This window comes from Hyla sarda, chromosome 1 (assembly GCF_029499605.1).
Source record: "Hyla sarda isolate aHylSar1 chromosome 1, aHylSar1.hap1, whole genome shotgun sequence".
In the NCBI taxonomy this organism is placed as follows: Eukaryota; Metazoa; Chordata; class Amphibia; order Anura; family Hylidae; genus Hyla; species Hyla sarda.
This window is the reverse complement of record NC_079189.1, coordinates 362276395-362303852: the sequence shown is the minus strand read 5'-3', so window position 1 is coordinate 362303852 and position 27458 is coordinate 362276395. Positions and strand designations below refer to the sequence as shown.

The 27458-nt window shown below is 43.6% G+C and overlaps 1 protein-coding gene across 5 annotated transcripts in view; it reads left to right on the top strand.

The window, feature by feature from the left end:
- Nucleotides 1–27458, top strand: part of DMRT1 (doublesex and mab-3 related transcription factor 1) — a 171860-nt gene that overhangs the window by 25569 nt on the left and 118833 nt on the right. For all 5 annotated transcript variants that reach the window (XM_056522967.1, XM_056522969.1, XM_056522971.1 and 2 more), the window contains exon 4: nucleotides 9096–9367. In XM_056522967.1, the coding sequence (XP_056378942.1) occupies nucleotides 9096–9367 (272 nt within the window). The remainder of the gene's footprint in view (nucleotides 1–9095; nucleotides 9368–27458) is intronic.

Below are 27458 nucleotides of genomic sequence, written 5' to 3'. Positions count from 1 at the left end.
AGAGCAGGCCTGTTACTGGAGACAAATTAAAGATAATGTATAATAAGTCAAATGGGCGCCAAAATACAAATTTTTTGTGTGACTTGATCTTTTAATTTGAATATTTATTTGTATAAACATTGCCAAACCTTGATGACAGATTATATGATTATAGAGATGTGTTGTGCTACATACCTGCTGCACATTTCTCCTGTTTAAAACTAGGGATCGACCGATTATCGGATTGGCCAATATTATCGGTCGATATTCACGATTTTGTAAGTTATCGGTATTGGCATCTAACCTTGCCGATAATGCCAATGATGCGCCCAGCGCGTGCGCCCCCAATGAATATATTTACGGCCCAGACATCCCTGTGTCCCAAAAGATGTTTTTGGAACACAAAGATGCCCCTGCCAACTCTCTGTGGCCCTGCATTGTTTAAAAACGCCGGGACATCACTGACGTCCCGTGCATGAGCCCATAGCAACGGAGGCGCAGAGGAGCGGAACATGGAGGTGGAAGACAGCTTGGTAAGTGACTAGTGGCACGTCAGCTTCGGTGCTCAGACCACCGCTCCTCCGGTCCCGGGACCTACTGCTATGGCCGGACCGGAGGTCAGAGCACTGAAGTGGGGCAGTACACAGGCATACAGCCTCCAGCCATACACTGTATATGGCTGGAGGCTTTATGTCTGTGGGGGGAACATATTGCACCTAATGTGTGGAACTATACTGCACCTAATGTGGGGAACTATACTGCACCTAATGTGGGGAACTGTACTGCCAACCTAATGTGGGGAACTATACTGCTCCTAATGTGGGGAACTATACTGCCAACCTAATGTAGGGAACTATACTGCCCACCTAATGTGGGGAACTATACTGTCAACCTAATGTGGGGAACTATACTGCCAACCTAATGTGGGTGAATTATACTGCCAACCTAATGTGGGGAACTATACTGCCAACCTAAGGTGGGGAACTATACTGACAACCTAATGTGGGGAACTACAACCTAATGTGGGGAACTATACTTCCAACCTAATGTGGGGAACTACAACCTAATGTGGGGAACTTTATTTCCAACCTAATGTGGAGAACTACAACCTAATGTGGGGGTAACTATACTTCCAACCTAATGTGGGGACCTATACTGTCAACGGAATATCGGTATAAGTTATCGGCTATCGGCCAGAAAGTTCACAGGTTATCGGTATCGGCTCTAAAAAATTGGTCAATCCCTATTCAATTGGTCAATCCCTATTTAAGACGTCTGTCACCAGTAAACTTTTTAGGAAGTTCCTTCTGTACTATTTGATTGACATGACATTAGGTGCTCTCTCTTTATTTAACCCCTTGGGGACGGAGCCCATTATGACCCTAAGGACGGGAGCATTTTTTGCAAATCTGACCACTGTCACTTTAAGCATTAATAACTCTTGGATGCTTTTACTTATAAATTTGATTCCGAGATTTTTTTTTCGTGACATATTCTACTTTATGGTAGTGGTAAATTATCGTCGATACTTGCATAATTTCTTGGTGGAAAATTCAAAAAATTGATGAAAAATTAGAAAATTTGAATCAAATTTTGAAGCTCTCAGCTTGTAAGGAAAATAGACATTCCAAATAAATTATATATTGATTCACAAATACAATATGTCTACTTACAATATGTATACTAACAACCTGTTAGTTTTTGATATTATGCTGAGAAGCAATCAGATCATTATGCAAGATTGTAGATATGTACCATGTCTGTTTTCTACCCGAATTCACACTGTGTTTTCTATCCCCTCTAGAGATGAGCGAACTTACAGTAAATTCGATTCATCACGAACTTCTCGGCTCGGCAGTTGATGACTTATCCTGCGTAAATTAGTTCAGCCTTCAGGTGCTCCGGTGGGCTGGAAAAAGGTGGATACATTCCTAGGAAAGAGTCTCCTAGGACTGTATCCACCTTTTCCAGCCCACCGGAGCACCTGAAAGCTGAATTAATTTATGCAGGATAAGGCATCAACTGCCGAGCCGAGAAGTTCGTGACAAATCGAATTTACTGTAAGTTTGCTCATCTTTAATCCCCTCCTTTTTTTTTTTTTTTTGAACATGTGCTGCACTCTTCCCCACCCCCTCAGCCCAACCCTATATAAGTAGTAGTTAGCTACACAAGGGCCATTTCTTTCCTAGCAGCCGCCCAGTCTGACTGGGAGATCTTGGTAAGTGTGCTATTACACCTTGTTCACACTGGTGTGGTGCTGTGCGGCGTCCGTTGCTGCCGTGGCGCCGTGTATGCGGGGAGGTGCGACCCATAGACTGGTTTGAGTGGCATTGGGGCCGCTCTGCCAGTGGGTCGTTCCCCCCCCCGTGGGCACTGGTGTCGCGGCGGTGGTGGTCGCCGCCCGATGCTACGCCATTTTATGCTAGGGACGTTAGGGACCCACTCTAAATAGGTGGCCTTGACGTGGTGAGTGGGCTTGTACTTTTTGATCAAAAATGTATACTAACAACCTGTTAGTTTTTGATATTATGCTGAGAAGCAATCAGATCATTATACAAGATTGTAGATGTGCACCATGTCTGTTTTCTACCCGAATTCACAATATGTCTACTTTATGTTTGCATCATAAAATTGACGAGTTTTTACTTTTGGAAAACATCAGAGGGCTTCAAAGTTCAGCAGCAATTTTCCAATTTTTCACAAAATTTTAAAAATCGAAATTTTTCAGGGACCAGTTCAGTTTTGAAGTGGATTTGAAGGGCCTTCAAATTAGAAATACCCCACAAATGACCCCATTATAAAAACTGCACCCCTCAAAGTATCCAAAATGACATTCAGTAAGTTTGTTAACCCTTTAGGTGTTTCACAGGAATAGCAGCAAAATGAAGGAGAAAATTCAAAATCGTAATTTTTTACACTCGAATGTTCTTGTAGACCCAGTTTTTTAATTTTTACAAGTGGTAATAGGAGAAAAAAAAATTCTAACCTAATTTCTCTCGATTAAGGAAATACCTCATGTGTATGTCAAGTGTTCGGCGGGCGCAGTAGAGAGCACAGAAGGGAAGGAGCAACAATGGGATTTTGGAATGTGAATTTAGCAGAAATGGTTTTTGTGGGGCATGTCACATTTAGGAAGCCTCTATGGTGCCAGAACAGCAGAAAAAAACCCACATGGCATACCGTTTTGGAAACTACACCCCTCAAGGCACGTAACAAGGGGTCCAGTGAGCCTTAACACCTCACAGGTGTTTGACGACTTTTGGTTAAAATCGGATGTGTAAATGAAAAAAAAAATTTTTTCACTAAAGTGCAGTTTTTTCACTAAATTAACAATATTTAAAAAATGTAATGGGAGAAAATGCCCCCCAAAATTTGTAACCCCCATCTCTTCTGAGTATGGAAATACCCCATGTTAGGACGTAAAATGCTCTGCTGGCGCACTACAATGCTCAGAAGAGAAGGAGCGCCATTGAGCTTTTGGAAAGCAAATTTGTTTGGAATGGTAGTCAGGGGCCATGTGCGTTTACAAAGCCCCCCGTGGTGCCAGAACAGTAGACCCCCCCACATGTGACCCCATTTTGGAAACTACACCCCTCACAGAATGTAATAAGTGGTGCAGTGAGTATTTACACCCCACTGGCGTTTGACAGATCTTTGGAACAGTGGGCTGTACAAATGAAAAATAAAATTTTTCATTTTCACGGACCACTGTTCCAAAAATCTGTCAGACACCTGTGGGGTGTAAATGCTCACTGCACCCCTTAATACATTACATAAGGGGTGAAGTTTCGAAAATGGGGTCACATGTTGGGGGGTCCATTGTTCTGGCACTATGGGGGCTTTGTAAACACATGTGGCCTTTAATTCCGGACAAATTTTCCCTTCAAAATCCCAATGGCGCTCCTTCTGTTCTGAGCATTGTAGTTCGCCCGCCGAGCACTTTACATTCACATATGTGGCATATTCTTACTCAGAAGAAATGGGGTTACAAATTTTGGGGGGCTTTTTTTCCTATTTTCCCTTGTGAAAATGAAAAATTTAGGGTAACACCAGCATTTTAGTGAAAACTTTATTTTTTTCATTTTCCCATCCAGATTTAATGAAAATTCGTCAAACACCTGTGGGGTGTTAAGGCTCCCTATACCCCTTGTCACATTCCGTGAGGGGTGTTGTTTCCACAATGGGGTCACATGTGGGTATTTATGTTTTTGCGTTTATGTCAGAACTGCTGTAAAATCAGCCACCCCTGTGCAAATCACCAATTTAGGCCTCAAATGTACATGGTGCGCTCTCACTCCTGAGCCTTGTTGTGCATCCACAGAGCATTTTACGCCCACATATGGGGTATTTCCATACTCAGGAGAAATTGCGTTACAAACTTTGGGGGTCTTTTTTTTTTCCTTTTACTGCTTGTAAAAATAAAGTATGGGGCAACACCAGCATGTTAGTGTAAAAACATTTTTTTTTTACACTAACAGGCTGGTGTAGCCCCCAACTTTTCCTTTTCATAAGGGGTAAAAGGAGTAAAAGCCCCCCAAATTTGTAGTGCAATTTCTCCCGAGTACGGAAATACCCCATATGTGGCCCTAAACTGTTTCCTTGAAATACGACAGGGCTCTGAAGTGAGAGAGTGCCATGCGCATTTGAGGACTAAATTAGGGATTGCATAGGGGTGGACATAGAGGTATTCTATGCCAGTGATTCCCAAACAGGGTGCCTCCAGCTGTTGCTAAATTCCCAGCATGCCTGGACAGTCAGTGGCTGTCCAGAAATGCTGGGAGTTGTTGTTTTGCAACTGGAGGCTGCGTTTTGGAAACACTGCCGTACAATACGTTTTTCATTGTTATTGGGAGGGACAGTGTAAGGGGGTGTATATGTAGTGTTTTACCCTTTATTATGTGTTAGTGTAGTGTAGTGTTTTTAGGGTACATTCGCACTGGCGTGTTACGGTGAGTTTCCCGCTAGGAGTTTGCGCTGCAGCGAAAAATTTACCACAGCCCAAACTTAAAGCAGGAAACTTACTGTAAACCTCCCCGTGTGAATGTACCCTGTACGTTCACATGGGGGGCAAATCTCCAGCTGTTTCAAAACTACAACTCCCAGCATGTACTGACTGAGGAGTTGCACTTTTGCAACAGCTGGAGGCACACTGGTTGGAAAACCTTCAGTTAGGTTCTGTTACCTAACTCAGTATTTTCCAACCAGTGTGCCTCCAGCTGTTGCAAAACTACAACTCCCAGCATGTACTGACAGACCGTGGATGCTGGGAGTTGTACTTTTGCATCAGCTGGAGGCACACTGGTTGGTAAACCTTCAGTTAGGTTCTGTTACCTAACTCAGTATTTTTCAACCAATGTGCCTCCAGCTGTTGCAAAACTACAACTCCCAGCATGTACTGACAGACCGTGGATGCTGGGAGTTGTACTTTTGCAACATCTGGAGGCACACTGGTTGGAAAACCTTCAGTTAGGTTCTGTTACCTAACTCAGTATTTTCCAACCAGTGTGCCTCCAGCTGTTGCAAAACTACAACTCCCAGCATGTACTGACTGAGGAGTTGCACTTTTGCAACAGCTGGAGGCACACTGGTTGGAAAACCTTCAGTTAGGTTCTGTTACCTAACTCAGTATTTTCCAACCAGTGTGCCTCCAGCTGTTGCAAAACTACAACTCCCAGCATGTACTGACAGACCGTGGATGCTGGGAGTTGTACTTTTGCATCAGCTGGAGGCACACTGGTTGGTAAACCTTCAGTTAGGTTCTGTTACCTAACTCAGTATTTTTCAACCAATGTGCCTCCAGCTGTTGCAAAACTACAACTCCCAGCATGTACTGACAGACCGTGGATGCTGGGAGTTGTACTTTTGCAACATCTGGAGGCACACTGGTTGGAAAACCTTCAATTAGGTTCTGTTACCTAACTCAGTATTTTCCAACCAGTGTGCCTCCAGCTGTTGCAAAACTACAACTCCCAGCATGTACTGATTGCCGTAGAGCATGCTGGGAGATGTAGTTATGCAATAGCTGGAGGTACGCAACTACAACTCCCAGCATGCCGAGACAGCTGTTTGCTGTTTGGGCATGCTGGGATTTGCAGTTTTGCAACATCTGGAGGGCTACAGTTTGGAGACCACTGCCCAGTGATCTCAAAACTGTGACCCTCCAGATGTTGCAAAACTACAAATCCCAGCATGCCCAGACAGCAAAGAGCTGTATAGGCATGCTAGGAGTTGTAGTTTTGCAAGATCTGCAGGGATACAGTTTAGAGACCACTATATAGTGGTCTCAAACTGCAGTCCTCCAGCTGTTGCAAAACTAAATATTCCAGCATGGCCAAACAGCAAACAGCTGTCTGGGCATTCTGGGAGTTGTAGTTTTGCAACATCTGGAGGGCTACAGGTTAGAGACCACTGTAGCCCTCCAGATGTTGCTAGGCAACTTACCGGCTTCCGTAGGATCCAGGGACCCATCCTCTTCTGCCACACGACGTCGCCGCCCGCGGATCTCCGTCACCGATCACCGTCGCCCGCTGCCTCCGGACGGGTAAGTGGACGTCGGTGTTTGGTCCTCTTCGGTTCCCCGATGTGCCCTGCCTATTGTGGGTGGGCAGGAGGGGGAAAACGAAAGTTAACCCCCCCCCGCCCCCGATCTGCTATTGGTGGTCGCGTCTAGACCACCAATAGCAGGGATAGGAGGGGTGGCACCCCTGCCACCTCACTCCTATCCCTTCAGGGGGATCGTAGGTGTCTTAGACAACCGTGATCCCCCTTATATTCCTGGTCACCGGTTCACCATAGACCCTTAATGACCCGGAATCGGCGCAAATCGCAAGTGTGAATTCACTTGCGACTTGCGTCGATTGCCGACGTTGGGGGGGTCTAATGACCCCCTAGGGGTTCATGCTCACTGAGGAAATTCTGCAAGGAATTTTCCAGAATCAGTATTAATTTTCACCAAATTTGCTGTTAAAATGAACCCCTAAAATTAAAATCTCCATTGCCTATCAATGGGAGGCTGCTTGATGCAGAATCCGCTTGGATTTTTCAATTTCCTAGAATGTCAATAGTGTGCATGAGCCCTTAAAGGGGATTATCCTGCATCTATTTACCCTCTATAGGACTTTCAAAGATAGCCAAGCACAGCAGCTGGGTACAGCTATCGTTGAAGGCCGAATATGATAGCTGTTTCTCCATTCACTTGGGAGACAAGGGATCTCGATTCTTGTGATTAATGTTGGCCCCATGGGTCAGACCTAAACTGATCAGCCACTGACAGAATAGGTGATAACTATTTATCTTGGTAAACTCCTATAAGCCCATTTTTGCCTTAAAGGGGTACTCCGGTGGAAAACATTTTTTTTTTAAATCAACTGGTGCCAAAAAGTAAAAGAGATTTGTAAATTACTTCTATTTAAAAATCTTAATCCTTCCATTAATTATCAGCTGCTGTATACAGAGGAAGTTCTTTTCTTTTTGAATTTCTTTTCTGTCTGACCACAGTGCTCTCTGCTGACACCTCTGTCCTTGTCAGGAAATGTCCAGAGTAGGATCAAATCCCCATAGCAAACCTCTCCTGCTCTGGACAGTTCCTGACATGCACAGAGGTGTCAGCAAAGAGCCCTTTGTCAGGCAGAAAATAAATTCAAAAGAAAAAGAACTTTCTGTGGATCATACAGCAGCTGATAAGTACTGGAAGAAATAAGATTTTTAAATAGAAGTACGGTAATTTACAAATCTGTTTAACTTTCTGGCACCGATTAATAAAAAAAATATATTGATTTCCACCGGAGTACTCCTTTAATGACAAAGCCAATTACATTGTTGTATTTTAGTTTTTTCCTCCTTGCCTTCTAAAAAACATGAGGCTTGTTTTTTGAGGAACCAATTATACTTTGCAGGGGTGTGGAAATAAAAAAAATAAAAAAATACTTGTCCAAGGGAGTAAAACGGAACACAATCCACTTGTCCTGGTAGACAAGATAATTTCAACCAAAATAGTACATAAATAAGGTCTTTATTAGTTTCTGCACTTTTGTTTTTTCCTCCTTGCCCTATAATAAGCCATAACTCTTATTTTTCAATCTACAGACTCATATGAGGCTTGTTTTTTGCGGCACCAAGTATACTTTGTAATGACACCTTTCATTTTTCTATAACTTTTGCTCTGAAACAAAAAAATATATATTTGTGAGGTGAAATTGAAAAAAATGCTAATTTGGGGATTTCCTTTTTTTCGCCATTCACCTTGTGGTCAAACTTACATATTATTGTGATACCTTAGGTCGGCCTGATTACACCAATACCAAATTTGTTTAGTTTCTGTCATGTGTTAATAATTAAACATTTTAAAACTTTTTAATAAAAAAAAATACAAATCCTGATCCCTATAACATTTTTATTGTTCCCTTATACTGGGCTGTATGAGGGCAAATTTTTTGGCCCGTAAACCGCTGTTTGTATTGGCACCATTTTTACTTGGATATGATGTATTTTACGTTAACGCCATTTACTGTACGATATAAAATGTTATTTATAAATAGTTCTGACAATTACGCACATGCCAATACCAAATATGTTTATTTTTATTATGTCTACAAATATTTTTTATATGGGGGAGGGGGGGGGGGGGTGATATCAACCTTTAATATGGAAGGGGGTTAATGGGTGTTTTTATTAAACTTTTATTGAACTTTTATTTATTTATTTTTTAAATACACTTTATTGAGAGGAATCATTAGGTTCCTCATACAGATCAATGCAGTACTATTGAACTCCATTGATATGTGGTCATTTGGTTGAGCCTGCTCAAAGCATGCTCAGTCAAATGCGATTTTCAGTTTTTTTTTATAACGGAACTTCTAACGGATCTTTGAAACGGATACATTTCATAGTGTGAAGGCAGCCTTAGAACAACCACGTGGTGTTAGGGTGAACAGACTAATGATATTTAACAAATAATAGATTTTCTTTTGTAAAACTGATCATACACATAAAAGAAGCAAAAATAAAACAAATCTAAAACATTTCATGTAGTGTTGCTCTCTTTATAACGTTATGTTATTGTTCTTGATGGTAAAGAAGATCCCAGATGTTTAAAGCAATGCTTTTATCTCTTGCAGAGAACAAGATGCTTGTTCAGGATATACCCTCTGCTACCAGCAGAGGGCATGTGGACAGCACGTCTGACTTAGTTGTGGACTCCTTTTTCTATAAACCATCCTTCTATCCCTACTACAACAATCTGTGCAATTATTCATCCTACCAGATGGCTGTGACTTCTGATGGTACAAGTGTTGGTGATTTGGGTGCCATAGCTGGACCACCAATAAAGAACACTTTTAGGAGCATCCCAGCTGCTTATGTCCAGGCCCAGACAGGAAATCAGTGGCAGGTAAAGGAAAGCAAAAACTCTAAACATTCATCACCAAAATATCCTTTTTCTATGTGATGTGTTTTCATATTTAAAACCTAACTGTTGTTTCAGAAAAAAAACTTTTGACAAGTCATAGAGACATTTCAGAAGTTTTGATCATTGGGGATCCAGGTGCTTAGACCTCCACCAGTCGCTAAAACAAATATTGAGAAGCGCTTACCGGAGCATGGTTTCTCCTAACTAGCTTAATACAGACTATATAGAAAGTCTATAAACTCATCTTCAGCAAGCAAGAAGAGAAAGTGCTCAGCTAGGTGTTTTACCCCATTCTTTTTGTCACTTGGATGGGTCTTATCACAGAACCCCTACAGAGTAAAACTTCTGAAATGTCTGTATGACATGTCCAAAGTCTTTATTAAATGACTTAAATATGTAATGACTTTGGAATTATGTTCAGTTGAACACAAATATATTACGTATTACAGATCCTCATGACAGCCATAATACTAGTTAAAATGTGGCTATTATATGAGTGAAACTGGCCTGAAATGTTAGCTACTAATCTACTAATTGAGTTTAAACCCTTAAGGACTCTTAAGGATTTTATTTTGCCGTTTTCATTTTTTCCTCCCCGCCTTCAAAAAATCATAACTCTTTTATATTTTCATACACAGACTAGTATGAGGGCTTGTTTTTTGCGTGACCAGTTGTCCGTTGTAATGCCATCACTCACTTTACCATAAAATGTATGGCGCAACCAAAAAAATACTATTTGTGTGGGGAAATTAAGAAGGAAACCGCAATTTTGCTAATTTTGGAAGGTTTCGTTTTCACGCCGTACAATTTATGGTAAAAATGACATGTGTTCTTTATTCTTTGGGTTAATACGATTAAAATGTTACCTATGATAACATACTTTTCTTTTACTGTTGCGCTTAAAAAAAATCGCTAACTTTTTAACCAAATTAGTACGTTTAAAATCCCCCTATTTTGAAAACCTATAACTTTTTCATTGTTCCGTATAAGCGGCGGTATGAGGGCTCATTTTTTGCTACGTGATCTGTTATATTACTGTTACCTGCATCTGACCTTTTGCTCATTCTCTGACTGTCAATTGGATCTGACCCTTCCTCTCCTGGTTTTCCCCTGCTAGTTACTGTTCTTGCCTTTGGTTCTGATTCTGTGCTGCATCCTTGTACTGACTTTCTGGCCGTTTGCTGGTTATGCCATGTTCTCATGTTCTGTCCTTGGTGTAGTTTTGACCTGGCCTGTGTGATCCTCCTTTAAGCACCCTGTGCTCTTAGTGAGTGTAGGGAACTTCTCCTAGTTATGGGCAGCTGCTTAGGGCACATCATCAAAGTAGGGCAGTGGTTGTGTTGCGTTAAGGGCTGTACTGTTCCCTACCTACTCTTACAGTTACTCATTTACTTTATGACTATTCATCTTAACACTCTTTGAGGTAAGCTTAAAAGTTGGTGTGAAAAAAAATTGTTCTTTAAATGGGCACTATCACTAAATCAAATTGTTGCTATAGCACTCCTTATGGCAAATAAAGAATCTTTCTAATGTACTTTGTTTGGAAAAAAAAAAAGTTTTCTATGTTTTATTTATGTTTGAAAAAGCTGCCACTAGGTGTCTCCCTACTTGCACAGACGTTGGATTCCTGCTGGCTGTGTGCAGCCTTAGCCAATCATAACTCATCACACAATGAAACTCTTTTTTTATTAGAAAAATACAAAACTTATCAAATACAAAAACACAAAGCTAACTAGCTATAACATAAATAAGAAATACTCTAGAAACAAAAACAAAACTGAAAAACAAAACCCTGCCTAACCGGCCAGCCCAGCTTTACTAAGATACTAAAATACTAAGATACTAAAATATGCCCAAACTATCTAATCAAACACACTCACACCGAAAATAAACATAAAAATAGCACAACTTGGCTTATCAAAATATAAACATAAAAGTTAGCACTACTCGGCTATAACTCATAACCATCCATACTTGGGAACACACAACAAGAAAACAAAACAGAAACATAACAAGCACACTTTTTTTTTTTTATATTTATATATATTTATAAATATATATATATATATATATATATTTTTTTTTTTTTATAAATAAAAATAATAATAAAAATTATATCACACACACATTCACTTACAAAACGACCAAATTAACTGAGTCCTCATCCGGGACTAATGAAAATACCAAAGAAAACATAACAAAACGATCAAATCAGCTCCCACACATACTGAAAACTAACATAAAAATAGCACAACTTGGCATATCAAAATAAACTTAGTATGAGATTTAGCATTATCCGGTTATAAGGAAATACACACAGCAAGAAAACAAAACAGAAAACATAACATGCACACCACTGCAAAAAAAAAAGCCAAAAAACCTAGACCAAATGACTGAAATAAACCACATAAATCACATATCAACACAACAACTGGTCCGACTACCATAACTACTATAACATGAAACAATATGAAACAATATAGATATAACACAATATAGGTACAAAATCACTAAATATACTATATAAATGTAATATAAATAAAATATATGCACTACAGAAAACACCTACAAAATCAATAGAAAACCCCAGGAAAATCCCTACACTAAAACTGTACCCTCACCCACACCACCCCTCCTGTACATGGGTCAGAGTCCATACCATTCGTACAGTTCACAAAGTCCAGTCCTTAACTGACCCATGTCAAGTCCCCCAAAGATGAAAAACACCACCACCTACAAATACACCCTCCCCACCTAGCACTCCTCCCAACCAAATTATACACAAACTTCTACACACTGAACCACAACCCACTTTAGGCCCAAGTTTGGTCGCCTGTATGCCCTTCAAAAAACAAAACAAAAAGCTAGCGTGCACATGAATTAGCCCACCACAAGGAAGAAGGATGGCAGACTTGATACATTCAAAATAATTTTAAACTCTTTCCCTAATTCCCCCTCTATTCTCCCTAATTCTATCCCTCCAGTAAAACTAACCCTGTTTTCACCCTATCTCTATCCCTATAACACTGTCCCTAACCAAAATGAAAGTACTCTACCCAAAAGGTCTAGTACCTAGAGCACATCAAAAGAAAACCCTCTCCATAGGAGAGAAGTCCTACTGGTACCAAGACTGCCATACTCCAAAGACCTGATCTTCCCGAGGTCACCGGTGATATTCCTACAGACCTCCACCTCAGAGAGGATTTTCTGTTGGGTCGACACTAAACACCGTGCATTCCATGTGTAGTACCTAACCACTAAACTAAGAATAAAGTGCCCCGGTCTCGGACACCCGGGTTCCTGAATGCCCCATAAGCCCACTCCGGATAGGTAAGGCCGGCAAGTTGACTCCAGCCGATGGAAGCACCAACCCTGTTGTACCAACAACAATTTAACCCAAAGGGTTAACAAAAACCTGATATTCCATGTGCTAGAATAAAACATAACTTTTATTATAGAAAAAAATGAAATAATGAAACTTGTGAGACACACAATTAAAATCACAACTCCATGTACATATCCGATCAATTGTGATATGTTAGTCAGATACACTATATAGTGATTTCTTAGCTCCGACCTATTAGAAAAAGTTTATATGTCTTTATCTGGGATGAACCATCCCCAATAAGCCTTTAACACTCATTCAGTGATGGTATTAATTTGAATCCCACCCAGGGTTTAACCCTTTCTCATGGGAGTATGGATAATAAATGACTGTCATATATGAATCCTGAACAGGGAAATGACGGTCATTAAAGATAATATCTCTTGGAGCTCTCCCAGGGTATAACCCTCTCTCATGGGAGTTTGGTCTTATCCAATAGATATTCCTTAATAATAATCCATCAACAGAATGTTTACCGTATATACTCGAGTATAGGCCGAGTTTTTCAGCACGATTTTTCGTGCTGAAAACACCCCCCTCGGCTTATACTCGAGTGAACTCCCCCACCCGCAGTGGTCTTCAACCTGCGGACCTCCAGAGGTTTCAAAACTACAACTCCCAGCAAGCCCGGGCAGCCATCGGCTGTCCGGGCTTGCTGGGAGTTGTAGTTTTGAAACCTCCGGAGGTCCGCAGGTTGAAGACCACTGCGGCCTTCAACATCATCCAGCCCCCTCTCACCCCCTTTAGTTCTGAGTACTCACCTCCGCTCGGCGCTGGTCCGGTCCTGCAGGGCTGTCCGGTAAGGAGGTGGTCCGGTGAGGAGGTGGTCCGGGCTGCTATCTTCACCGGGGAGGCCTCTTCTAAGCGCTTCGGGCCCGGCCTCAGAATAGTCACGTTGCCTTGACAACGACGCAGATACGTCGTTGTCAAGGCAACGGCTCTATTCCGGGCCGGAAGCGCGGAGAAGAGGCGCCCCCCGGTGAAGATAGCAGCCCGGACCACCTCCTCACCGGACCACCTCCTTACCGGACAGCCCTGCAGGACCGGACCAGCGCCGAGCGGAGGTGAGTACTCAGAACTAAAGGGGGTGAGAGGGGGCTGGATGATGTTGAAGGCCGCAGTGGTCTTCAACCTGCGGACCTCCGGAGGTTTCAAAACTACAACTCCCAGCAAGCCCGGACAGCCGATGGCTGCCCGGGCTTGCTGGGAGTTGTAGTTTTGAAACCTCTGGAGGTCCGCATGTTGAAGGCCGCAGTGGTCTTCAACCTGCGGACCTCCGGAGGTTTCAAAACTACAACTCCCAGCAAGCCCGGACAGCCGATGGCTGCCCGGGCTTGCTGGGAGTTGTAGTTTTGAAACCTCTGGAGGTCCGCATGTTGAAGGCCGCAGTGGTCTTCAACCTGCGGACCTCCGGAGGTTTCAAAACTACAACTCCCAGCAAGCCCGGACAGCCGATGGCTGCCCGGGCTTGCTGGGAGTTGTAGTTTTGAAACCTCTGGAGGTCCGCAGGTTGAAGACCACTGAGGGCGAATGATGAGAAGAGGATGATGAAGGGGGGGGGGGTGTGGGGATGATGAAGGGGGGTGGGGATGATGAAGGGGGGGGTGTGGGATGATTACAAGGGGATGATGAAGGGGGGATGTGTGGGATAAGGGGATGTGTGGGATGATGACAAGGGGATGATGAAGGGGGATGTGTGGGATGATGACAAGGGGATGATGAAGGGGGGATGTGTGGGATGATAAGGGGATGTGTGGGATGATGACAAGGGGATGATGAAGGGGGGATGTGTGGGATAAGGGGATGTGTGGGATGATGACAAGGGGATGATGAAGGGGGGATGTGTGGGATGATGACAAGGGGATGATGAAGGGGGGATGTGTGGGATAAGGGGATGTGTGGGATGATGACAAGGGGATGATGAAGGGGGGATGTGTGGGATAAGGGGATGTGTGGGATGATGACAAGGGGATGATGAAGGGGGGATGTGTGGGATAAGGGGATGTGTGGGATGATGACAAGGGGATGATGAAGGGGGGATGTGTGGGATGATGACAAGGGGATAATGAAGGGGGGATGTGTGGGATGATAAGGGGATGTGTGGGATGATGACAAGGGGATGATGAAGGGGGGATGTGTGGGATGATAAGGGGATGTGTGGGATGATGACAAGGGGATGATGAAGGGGGGATGTGTGGGATGATGACAAGGGGATGATGAGGATGTTAATGACGGGTCTGGATGATGACAGGGGGGGATGAGGTATTTCCCACCCTAGGCTTATACTCGAGTCAATAACTTTTCCTGGGATTTTGGGTTGAAATTAGGGGTCTCGGCTTATACTCGGGTCGGCTTATACTCGAGTATATACGGTATATATAGACCAAGTCACACCACTGTGCACCGTGGGTACGGTTCCAGAATAGATCTGGAGTCACTATGAGTGAGGCTATATTAGGATATTAGGCGCATTCTGTCACATCATCAGTGCTATAACACCAGTTGGACAAAGTCAGTGCAGCTCTCAATGCAGTAACACAACTCAAACTGTCAATGCTAGCATAGAATAGATGGCACTTATTCACACCACTACTAAATAATAAATGTTAATAATAATCATATATGTAAGTATCCAAATAATAATAATAAGTGAAAAAAACTAAATATATGGTGTGGAAACATATATACAAAATATAATATTGAAGTCAAATCTACATAATGTAATTAAAATTAAGGGGTCGTACAGTTGCGGACAAGCTAATTAAATACACGAATTAAATACATCCAGACCACTCAGCATATCAAAATCTACTATATTTAAATTGGCTAGTGTAATTACATAAATTTTGGTCTGATATTCTACACCATCTATTCAGGTTGGTATATTTATTTTAAATGGGTTCAAGAGGATGGGTTATCTATAGGGATGGATGCTAATAGATAAATTAAATAAATATTTCCAGTGAATATATTATAACAGAAGGATTATGGGAATTAGGGGAAAAAATGATCCAGGACATATTATGCTAATTATTAGAAACATTTTTTCTTTTTCCTGGAGCATTACACTCACCAACGTCTTTACATTTTAAACTACCATAAATAAATCAAGTTATTCAAATAAACAATTTGTGATTACTAGAAAATGGTTGGTTTGAATTTATTTGCTCATTCTTAAATGAATGCTGTATAGTTAAATCCCTCATTGAGACCATGAGGGCCCAGGGTACGTAGCCTGAAGATCCATCTCGATTCTTCTTTGAGAAGGATGTTGTCGAGATTCCCTCCCCTAGACCCCAATCGGATTTGTCTAAGGCCCCAAAATTTCAAGTTCTCTGAATCGTTGTTGTGGAATTCCCTTACATGGCGGGCGAGGGGAGTATCGGCTCCCAGTCTTATCCCACTCAGATGTTTAGATATGCGCCGCCGGAATTCCTGCACCGTTTTGCCCACGTAAAGTTTAGGGCAGGTGCATCCACAGATGTACACTATACCTGAGCTCTTACAGTTAATAAAGTCGTATAGTTGATACGTCCTACCATCTGTGGGGTTTATGAATTCTTTCCGGCGGGTCACAAAAGGGCAAAAGGAGCATTGTCCACAAGGGCAAGTTCCCATATTTGAATTTCTTAGCCACATTTCATTTTTAGTTCTGCTGAAGTGACCGTGGACTAAGAGGGCCCTCAGATTTGCACCTCTCTGATAAGTCACATTAGGATAGGTATTTAGGACCGTCCTTAAATCCTCATCAGCCATTAGAATTGGCCAATACCTCCTCATTACACTCATGACCTGTTCTGCTCTATTATCATAAGTTCCTATGCAGCGGATGACTTTCTTATCAGTTTCTTTTTTTTTTTTTTTATTTAGTTCCAAGGAGGTCAGTCCTAGTTGTTCTTTTCGCCCTATTCTGTGCCCTTTTTAGAAATTTCTTAGGGTACCCCCTCCTTATAGATTCTTCTGCAAACGTAGATTCCTCCGAGCAATTCCATCTCACTCTCATGAATTGCCCTACTGGTATACCCCGTTTCAGAGGTACAGGGTGCCAGCTTCCCCACTCCAGTAGATTATTCACAGCAGTATCCTTTCTATATAATGATGTCTGAATGCAGCCGCTATCGTCGATCCTAATTGTCAGATCCAGAAAATTAATAGTCTTGTCTCCGAATTCGGATGTGAAAAGCATACCTATATTGTTGTGATTAAGAAAAGAAACAAAATCATGAAAAAGATCGCGACCACCATCCCACAAAATCAAAATGTCGTCTATGAAACGACCCCAAAATAAAATGTGCTCAGTATAGAAAGTGTTCGCCTCCGTGAAAACTTAAGGATCCTCCCACCACCCTAAAAATAAATTAGCATAAGTGGGTGCACAAACTGTGCCCATTGCAGATCCCTTTATCTGGTGGTAGAATTTACCGTTAAACGTGAAAAAAATTATGTGTCAAAACATAATGTAAAAGTGATAGGACAAAATCATTGTGTGCTTGGAATTGTGTCCCCTTAGTGCTCAAATAGTGAGTTACTGCCTTAATACCCAAAATCGTGTTTGATGTTGCTGTACAGGGCTTCCACGTCCAGACTCGCTAGACATGTACCACCCTGCACAGCAACATCATTAGGTTTACAAACCGTGTCCTTTGTGTCTTGTAAAAAGGAGGGTAGAGTTTGAACAAACGGAAAAAGGATCTGGTCGACATAGCGGCTGCATTCTTGTGTAAGGTTATCATTACCTGACACAATCGGTCTCCCCGGAATTGGGGAGACCTTCTTGTGTACCTTTGGCAATGCGTAAAAGGTTGCTGTTACAGAAGTGGGGTTGAAAAGAACCTTTAGCTCATCATCAGTGATCAGCTCATTATCTCTTGCTGATATCAACAGCGTTTTAAGTTCTACTAGGTACTCCCTTGTTGGATTTAAGGGTAGCACCTCATATGTGGTGGAATCTTCAAGGAGTCTGAGAACCATGGCAACGTAGTCGTCCTTATTTAGGACGACTACGTTGCCCCCTTTGTCTGCTGGTTTGATCTCAATTTGATCGTCCTTCTGGAGGGATTGTAGAGCCGCCCATTCTGATGGGTTCAAGTTGTTAGGTCTAATGTTCTTGTTTACTTTATAGGACTGTAGGTCCTGAGTCACCAATTGCACGAAAGTCTCAATGTTATTAAACTGGCTCAGTGGTGGGGTATTTTTACTTTTTGGCCTAAGGTCCGAAAAGGGTGCTATTGGTCTCGGTGGGCCACTTATGTTCTCCTCTAGCAGTGAGGTGAGATCTGCCACAACCTGTTCATCTCTCTGTAAAGAACCGCGTTCTGTGCGCGCTTGAGTAGTATGATACTTATGCAATGCCAGCTTGCGCCCAAATAACTGAACATCTTTCACCCAGGTGAATAAATCAAAATTAGGGGTTGGAGTAAATGATAAGCCCTTTGAGAGTATTTTAATCTCAAAGTCTGACAACATTCTAGTTGACAGGTTTATCACCTGTAGTTCTTCAATCCTTTCTTGATTTACGGGGTCAGTGGTCATTTCCGGATCCCTAAAAAAGAGTAGGGATCATGCTCAATGGAGGTGCAATAGAGTAACTTGTGACAATTGGTGCTGTCAAATTTGGGGCATATCCTGCAGGGGGGCCAGTATTCTGTCCCATTGTGAAAACTGACTGTTCATTGGGAACATATTTGCACCCATAGTTTGGCCCTGCGATGTCATATTTTGATGAATTGATGGATTTGGAGCATACATTTGCATAGAGAATGATCCAAAAGATGTGGCAGAACCCCCTGCCTGAAGCTGCATATTGTTTGGGGGACATGTTGGATTACGAGTACTTGTTGGTCGAGGAGCTGGAGATTTTTTAGGTCTTTGGGTATATCTCGGACCTGTTTTCCTCTTGGTTCCCCCTCGATTTGGATTATAGTCACCACCCGCAGAACTATCTGTTTCAGATGTGTCAGAGTCTGTATTTATAGTCGGTTTAAATCTGGGGGGAGATCTCTGATTTTGTTGTCTCAGGTTATAGATCTTGCCTGTTTGGAAGTCTGTAGAGTCCCTTATACATTTCCTATGCTTACGTTCTTTCAGATCTTTTTTATATGATTCAATATTCTTTTGGAGATTCTGCTCCAATCTAGTAAAGTCGGGGGATGCTGTTAATGTCTGGATTTGTTGTATCTCTTTCTCTAGTTGTTCTGTGATCCTATTATAGTATTTCTTTTCATACTCTAGAAGATGTGATATCATCCGGAGGGAGTTATCAGTAAGGACTGCCTCCCATCCGTTCATGAACTCATTATCTTCCGTATGAGAATTTGGGGTAATATGTATCCGTAACCCTCTATAGACAATTTTATTTTGTATATAAGAGTCCAGACTTGCAATCTCCCACCAAGACCTAACGTGTGATCTATAGGTAGGGGACAGTTGTTTAAACGCAGAATTTATTTCGATTTGGTCCAGGGGAAGGCTTTCCCGCGAGAAAATATGTGAGGCTTCAATCTGTAGGCTTTCAACACTAGGGCGTTGTGTCAGAAAACTACCAGCCATATCTATTACAAAAATCAAATACCCTCCTCAGTATTACTAAGGGGGATGGATAGGCCAGGGTGTCAGATCAAACACCAATTACAAAAATGCTACTCTCAAAATGGCCAAAAAGCACATTGCAGGTATAGGGCTACCAACAACAATTAAACCCAAAGGGTTAACAAAAACCTGATATTCCATGTGCTAGAATAAAACTTAACTTTTATTATAGAAAAAAATGAAATAATGAAACTTGTGAGACACACAATTAAAATCACAACTCCATGTACATATCCGATCAATTGTGATATGTTAGTCAGATACACTATATAGTGATTTCTTAGCTCCGACCTATTAGAAAAAGTTTATATGTCTTTATCTGGGATGAACCATTCCCAATAAGCCTATAACACTCATTCAGTGATGGTATTAATTTGAATCCCTCCCAGGGTTTAACCCTTTCTCATGGGAGTATGGATAATAAATGACCGTCATATATGAATCCTGAACAGGGAAATGACGGTCATTAAAGATAATATCTCTTGGGCTCTCCCAGGGTATAACCCTCTCTCATGGGAGTTTGGTCTTATCCAATAGATATTCCTTAATAATAATCCATCAACAGAATGTTTATATTTATTTTTATAGACCAAGTCACACCACTGTGCGCCGTGGGTACGGGTCAAAGTCCATACCATTCGTACATTTCACAAAGTCCAGTCCTTAACTGACCCATGTCAGGTCCCCCAAAGATGAAAAACACCAGCACCTACAAATACACCCTCCCCACCTAGCACTCCTCCCAACCAACTTATACACAAACTTCTACACACTGAACCACAACCCACTTTAGGCCCAAGTTTGGTCACCTGTAAGCCCTTCATACCATATCAGCTTAAAAACAAAACAAAAAGCTAGCATGCACATGCATTAGCCCACCACGAGGAAGAAGGATGGCAGACTTGATACATTCAAAATAATTTTAAACTCTTTCCCTAACTCCCCCTCTATTCTCCCTAATTCTATCCCTTCATTAAAACTAACCCTGTTTTCACCCTATCTCTATCCCTATAACACTGTCCCTAATCAAAATAAAAGTACTCTACCCAAAAGGTCTAGTGCCTAGAGCACATCAAAAGAAAACCCTCTCCATAGGAGAGAAGCCCTACTGGTATCAAGTATGCCATACTCCAAAGACCTGATCTTCACGAGGTCACCGGTGATATTCCTACAGACCTCCACCTCAGAGAGGATTTTCTGTTGGGTCGACACTAAACGCTGTGCATTCCATGTGTAGTACCTAATCACTAAACTAACTAAGAATAAATGTAAAATATGTGTAGCTCACTTAGGATAAAAGAAATAATGTGCTTGAGGTTAAAGGTGTTGCCTTTACCCAAAAGGCCTAATGTAATATGTAGAAATTATAAATATAAAATATTTATGTGAACCAGTCCTCAAAAGCACAGGGGAGAGAAAAAGGAAAAGACTAGTGGAGATGGGATCCAAGAAATGGTCTTTATTATATAAAAAGGATATATATGACCAATCGCCTAGCAGGGCCCTTGCTAAAGGCGAATGGCATATACTGGGTAAAAAATAGATATAATAAAAAATACAGAATATAGTAGGATTAAAATGAAATAAATATGATGGGTAAGTAGCACCAAAGAAAATTCATTAATTAAATATCTGCTGCATATATCAGGAGAAAACGTTCTCAGTCCATATAATTCATAGGGATATTTCAATGAAAAATCCAAAAGAAATGTCCAGAATGAAAAGTCACAATTAGTTTGGGTGTATCCGGAGTAACGGTATATGGTAGTGAATGTAGCGACAATAGCTACAATAGGAAATTCATGGACAGGTAATGCAGACAATGTGGCAAACACTGTCAGCGATGAAGATGTCAAGTCTTGGTGCACAGCACCACTCACCCTCCTTTGGAGTCCTCAGGTCCGGGCTGGCACGGCTGAGTCCGGCACTCTGGATATCAATGCCCGCCTGGGTGGTATGCTGGGTGAGTGGCTGAATCTCCGGGGGTCCGAGTGTCCTGGGCTGGCACGGGAGGCGTCCGGCCTTGAGGAGGATGATGTCCAGGAGTAACTCTGCCGACCGGGGCTGTGAGTGGATGCAGGTAACAGGTGGTGCGGATTGCACGTATGAATAAGGTGCTAACAGCGCGCGTGCAGCAGTGGTCCCGGAATCGCGGGCATCCAGCTGTTGCAATTGGAATATGGCAGATACAGTCTATTTGAAGTGATATACACTTATGGATAAGGTGCACCTTATCCCGTGCCAGCCCAGGACACTCGGACCCCCGGAGATTCAGTCACTCACCCAGCATACCACCCAGGCGGGCATTGAAATCCAGAGTGCCGGACTCAGCCGTGCCAGCCCGGACCTGAGGACTCCAAAGGAGGGTGAGTGGTGCTGTGCACCGAGACTTGACATCTTCATCGCTGACAGTGTTTGCCACATTGTCTGCATTACCTGTCCATGAATTTCCTATTGTAGCTATTGTCGCTACATTCACTACCATATACCGTTACTCCGGATACACCCAATCTAATTGTGACTTTTCATTCTGGACATTTCTTGTGGATTTTTCATAGAAATATCCCTATGAATTATATGGACTGAGAACGTTTTCTCCTGATATATGCAGCAGATATTTAATTAATGAATTTTCTTTGGTGCTACTTACCCATCATATTTATTTCATTTTAATCCTACTATATTCTGTATTTTTTATTATATCTATTTTTTACCCAGTATATGCCATTCGCCTTTAGCAAGGGCCCTGCTAGGCGATTGGTCATATATATCCTTTTTATATAATAAAGACCATTTCTTGGATCCCATCTCCACTAGTCCTTTCCTTTTTCTCTCCCCTGTGCTTTTGATAACTAAGAATAAAGTGCCCTGGTCTCGGCCACCCGGGGTCCTGAATGCCCCATAAGCCCACTCCGGATAGGTATGGCCGGCAAGTTGACTCCAGCCGATGGAAGCACCAACCCTATTGTAAACCCGTATATTAAAGGGACAATGAAGCTTTCCAGCATGTCCCTGCACTCTTCTCGGGGACATCCCCGGTCATCAGAGTTCCTGTACTTCAGGTTGTCCCTTACATATAGTTTCCCCTGAAAGCAGCACCAGGCCAAGTCCCAAAACTTCTGGGGGATCCTTTTCATGTTTAAAAGCTACAACCCCACCCTCAGATCCTGACCTGGGCAGTCCCTGAGCGCCTGAGGCTTTTGGAAGTGGGTCAACAGAACCCGTTTGTCAAGGAACTGCCTTGACTCGGTCCTGATCTCCCACACTTCCAGACCCCACCGACGTATGGCCTTCAGTCTGGGTAGCGTAAGCCGGAAGATATCTATGGGGCGTATGAAGGTCCTTCACTCGCCCTCCTCTCTCCCATTCCTGGAAGAAAGGCCGAAACCATTCTTTGCAGGAGAGTACCCACGGAGGAGCCCTCTCTTTCCAGAGGTTTGCGATGTTAGCTTTCAAGAAGGTGTTCATAAAGAACACCACCGGGTTTACCATAGATAAACCCCCTAGTCTCCTCGTCCGGTACTTAACCTCCCTCTTGAATAGGTTCATCCTGTTCCCCCATAACATCTGGAAAAACAGGCTGTAGATCCTAGTGTAGTAGGCCTTTGGCAAGATACATACACTGCCCAGATAGATAAACAAGGGGAGCAGGTACGATTTGATCAGGTTGACCCTTTCCACGAGGGTCAAAGACCAACCCTTCCACTCGTTCACCTTCTGAGTGGCATCCTCTAGCTTACCATCCCAGTTTTTGGTGGCATAATCATCCTGGCCGAATGTGATGCCTAAGATCTTTGGTGATTCTTGGGGCCCTGGAAGGGTGCCCGGGAGATCAAACGTGGGATCCCCCCTCCCAGCCAGAGACTCTCACACTTATCCCGGTTGATCTTAGACCCGGATGCCTCTGAGTTGCAGTCCATCTCTGACATCACCACATCAACCTCCTCTCTCTCTCTCTCTCTCTCTCTCTCTTGGAGACGAAAATAGTGACATTGTCAGCGTATGCCACCACTCTCTGGGCGACACCCGGCTCCGCCAGACTCATCCCGACTCCCACCAATGGTCCACGACTCACCCTCCTAAGGAAGGGATCGATCACGAACACATATAACATCGGGCTCAAGGGACAACCCTGACGGAGTCCGGACCCCACTCCAAAAGTGCAGCCAGACCACCCGTTCACCAGCGGGAAACTCTCTGCCCTTGCATACAAGATCTTAAGCCAATTAACAAAAGTACTCGGTAAGCCATATCTCAGGAGGAGGGACCAGAGGTGCCCGTGGTTCACCCGATCAAATGCTTTGGCCTGATCCAAAGACAGCAAGTACCCCTTCCAGAGACCTGCACTACTCCGCTCCACTGCCTCCCTGACACTAAGGACAGGACTTAAGGTGCTTCGGCCCTGAACAGTGCAGTGCAGGGCCTCCAAAAGGAGACGGTGTGCAAACTTCACCAACCGATTAAGCAGTATCTTAGCCAGAAGCTTCCTATCCATATTGAGAAGAGCTATGGTCCTCCAATTCTCAATACGGCTGGGATCTTTACCCTTTGAGAGAAGAATCTGGGCTGACCTCCTCATTGACCTCGGCAGAGTGCCTGAGGAGAGACACTCATTGAATACCTCAGTCAAGAGGGGAGCTAATGACTCCTTAAAGGTCCTGTACCACTCGGATGTTAAGCCATCCGGACCTGGCGACTTCTTAGGGACAAGCCCCTCGATCGCCAGTCTCACTTCTTCTTCCCTGATTTCTTCTGCCAAAACACCAAGAGAGGGGTCTACCCCTGGCTCAAGAATGGCTTCAGCCAAGAAACCCAACATCACATCCCGATCCGGATCCTTCCTTCCCAAGAGGTGTCAGTAGAAGGATCTGATGACCTCCAAGGTACCTGATCTGGACCGATTCAGAGATCCTGTATTATCAATCAGTCCTGAAATTACCTCACTACTCACTGACATCTTACAGTTTCTGTAAGGGTCGAATGAGCGGTACCTCACGTAATCCCTCTCAAAAACCAAAGATGCGTGCCTATCGTACTGACACCTCATCAGCAAGAACTTCACTCTGGAGAGATCCTCCCGGCTACCTCCATTTGAGACGAGAAGTTTGAGTTTCCTCCTCAGACCCTGATACAGGCGATACCTGTTCAGGGACCTGAGGCTCGAGAGCTGACAGAAGAACCCTGCCTTCCGCTTCTTGAATATCTCCCACCACTCTGACTTACTACTACATAGGTCCAGTAAAGGTACCTGAAGAAAATCCTCAAAGGACTGTCTTACCTCCACTTCCTCCAGGAGAGACGAATTCAGCTTCCAATAACCTTTACCTAACCGCTGGGTCTCTGAAACATTCAAGGAAAACAAAATCATACAGTGATTGGAGAACTCCACCATAACCACGGACACTGTGGAAGAGACGGCTTCCTCCTTTAAATAAAACCTGTCTAACCTAGACCTGCAGCTACCTCGATGAAAGGTGAAACCCGCATGACCTGAGGGGCTCTGGATGTGGGCATCCTCTAGGCGGGCTTCCCTAACTATATTATTAAGGGCCACACAGTCATAAGTCAGCGTATTATTGGAACCTCTCCTATCTTGGGACCTCGTGACAATATTGAAGTCCCCTCCAAAAATTACTTGCCGACTCGTAAAAAGAAAGGGCTTAATCTTCATAAAGATATCTTTACTGCCCCACCTGGTTTGTGGGGCATAGATGTTTATGAGCTGGAGCTCTTGTCCCTTCATGAAGACATCTAAGATCAGGCACCTCCCCATTTCTAATTCAATAACCCGTCGGCATTCAAGAGGAGCAGTAAAAAGGACCGCCACCCCACTATACGGCTCAGCCGCAAGAGACCAGTGGGAGGGACCGCGCCTCCACTCTCTTCTGGCTTTTACCAGAGAGGCTAGATCTGACAACCTGGTCTCCTGTAAAAAGAAAATGTCGGCTTCAACGCGGCCAACAAAATCAAAGGCTGCAAATCTAGCCGTATCAGACTTTAGGCTGGCACAATTAATAGATGCCAGCGTCATTGGGGTGAGTGCCGCCATACAGGGTGATTAAATTAGACAGCCACACCCTTTACTTCTGTTTCCCCTTCTTTTTAGCCCCCTCATCCCCAGAAGACGACGAAAGGGCAGGACCACTCTTGGACCTTTTTTTTTCATCTGATTGGTCCATACGGACCCCGTCTCTGTCCGGCCCCGGTCTAGCCCTGCCCTCCAAGGAAGGTGCCTCGACAGGACAGTTCCTCCCAAGGGCTCTTTATCCCTAGGCACCCCGCCCTCACCTTCCCCCTCCAAGGAGGGGGAGGAGATGGTATCTAGGACGAGGTACTGGTTTGACAGGTCAATCAGAGGGGGGGGGGGGGCAGCTGGCTTTATAGCGTCCTTAGCCATTTTGTAAGCCATGCTGTACCCACCTTGCTGGCCCCGGTCCATGACAGGAACGGGGTCTGGCAGTTTGGGGTGCCCAGCAGCCTGAACCAACTTCACATCTGGCCCAGACTGCTTCAAAGGATGAAACACAAAAGATACAGTTTCCTGAACTTTCTGCTTCTTCTTTTTCCTTTTCTTCACTACATTATCCTTGCCAAGATCTTCACCAAAGGCAAAATCCTCAAAGCGGGTGGGTGACTCTTGCTGCACAATAGCTCTCAGCAAACCCCCACTAGCCAGGTCCTCTTCTTTGCTATCCTCCATCTCACCTTCACTGGAAGGTAACGCCACTTGATAGGGCTCAGGGTAGCTATCTTGGGGGGGCTTGGGGTCAGATGCACTAGGTGCAACATCCCCCTTACTCTCCACAGCGTCACCCGACTCTCAGTCACCTTCTTCCCCTCCATCTTCCTCCTCACTGCTGTCCTAATGGCTGTTTGCACATGCTTGCATGTCTTTAAATCTCTCATCATTAGACAACTTTTCTTTAAAGAACCCTGCACCCCCAGCAATATTCCTTCTGGCCTCCTCCACCTCAGCCACCTCTATCTTCAGTGCCTGTGCCTTAGCAGAAAACTTCTGCCTCTTACCTCCTGAGGCATGGTCAGCCTGGTAACAGGAGAACTTTAGATATTCTCTCAGGCTCCGAAGTCTTCTGCCCAGCTCCTCGTATTCCGCCATCTTGGCCTGGATCCATGACCCATAGGTCACCAGAGACTCTCTTGGACCCGTACCCCCCCATTGCTGGGGTTCCAGAGTAGCAGAAGGTCCGCTGCTCTTCCATGTAGACTTGCGTCCTTCAGGTTTGGATTGGGGAGTGGGCTCCACATTTCTGCGGGCCCTGCTGGAACGTCTCACTCCGGCCTTTGGAACCGGCTGTAGAAAATGTCTTCCCTCGCCAGCCGGTAACGAGATGTAGAAGCTCCAGGAAAGCTCTCCCCAGGAGCCTGCCACACTCCTTGGAAAGGCCGATGAAACACCTGCTCTGCTCTTCTCTGCTGGAAGTCTGTGGAGCTCAAACAGGGACACACCTGCACACTGTTCCCACTGATACTGCTCTGGGCTGTGTGTAGCAGAGTGAGGAAGTTCTCCCCTGTATGGCTTCAGATTATGTCACAGCCTGCTGGGGAACGCCCCTTCCCAGTTTGTGAATCTGACTGAGATGAAAATACAGCAAAATCATGGTAGAAAACTAAAAAATAATACAAATAAAGGCAGGGGTGGTTTATCATAATGGGGGCAGTGAACTGGTAGGGTTGTAAAATTTTGCAATATCATGACAGGTACTCTTTAAGCCCTTCCCGACAAAACTAATTTTTGCTTATGTTTTCTTCCTCCTCACCTTCTAAGACCTATATATATTGCCTATATATGCTTATGCATTACATTGATCTATGAGACCAGTGCTCTATTGCTATAGCCTACCATAGCAGGTGTTAGCTGCAGATAGTACCAGGTATGTTGCAGGCCCGGATCCCAAGCATGTGTCATACTCCCTCACACGATCCGTGACATAAATGTACATATATATCATAGACCGGGAAGGGGTTAATGTGTGATATAAAGGGAGTGAACCAAGATAGTTTTTTACCAGGGCTAAGTGTTCTGCATAACCAAATATCGTATTGTTCTTGGATTTTAGTTTGTACAGCACTAAAACATGC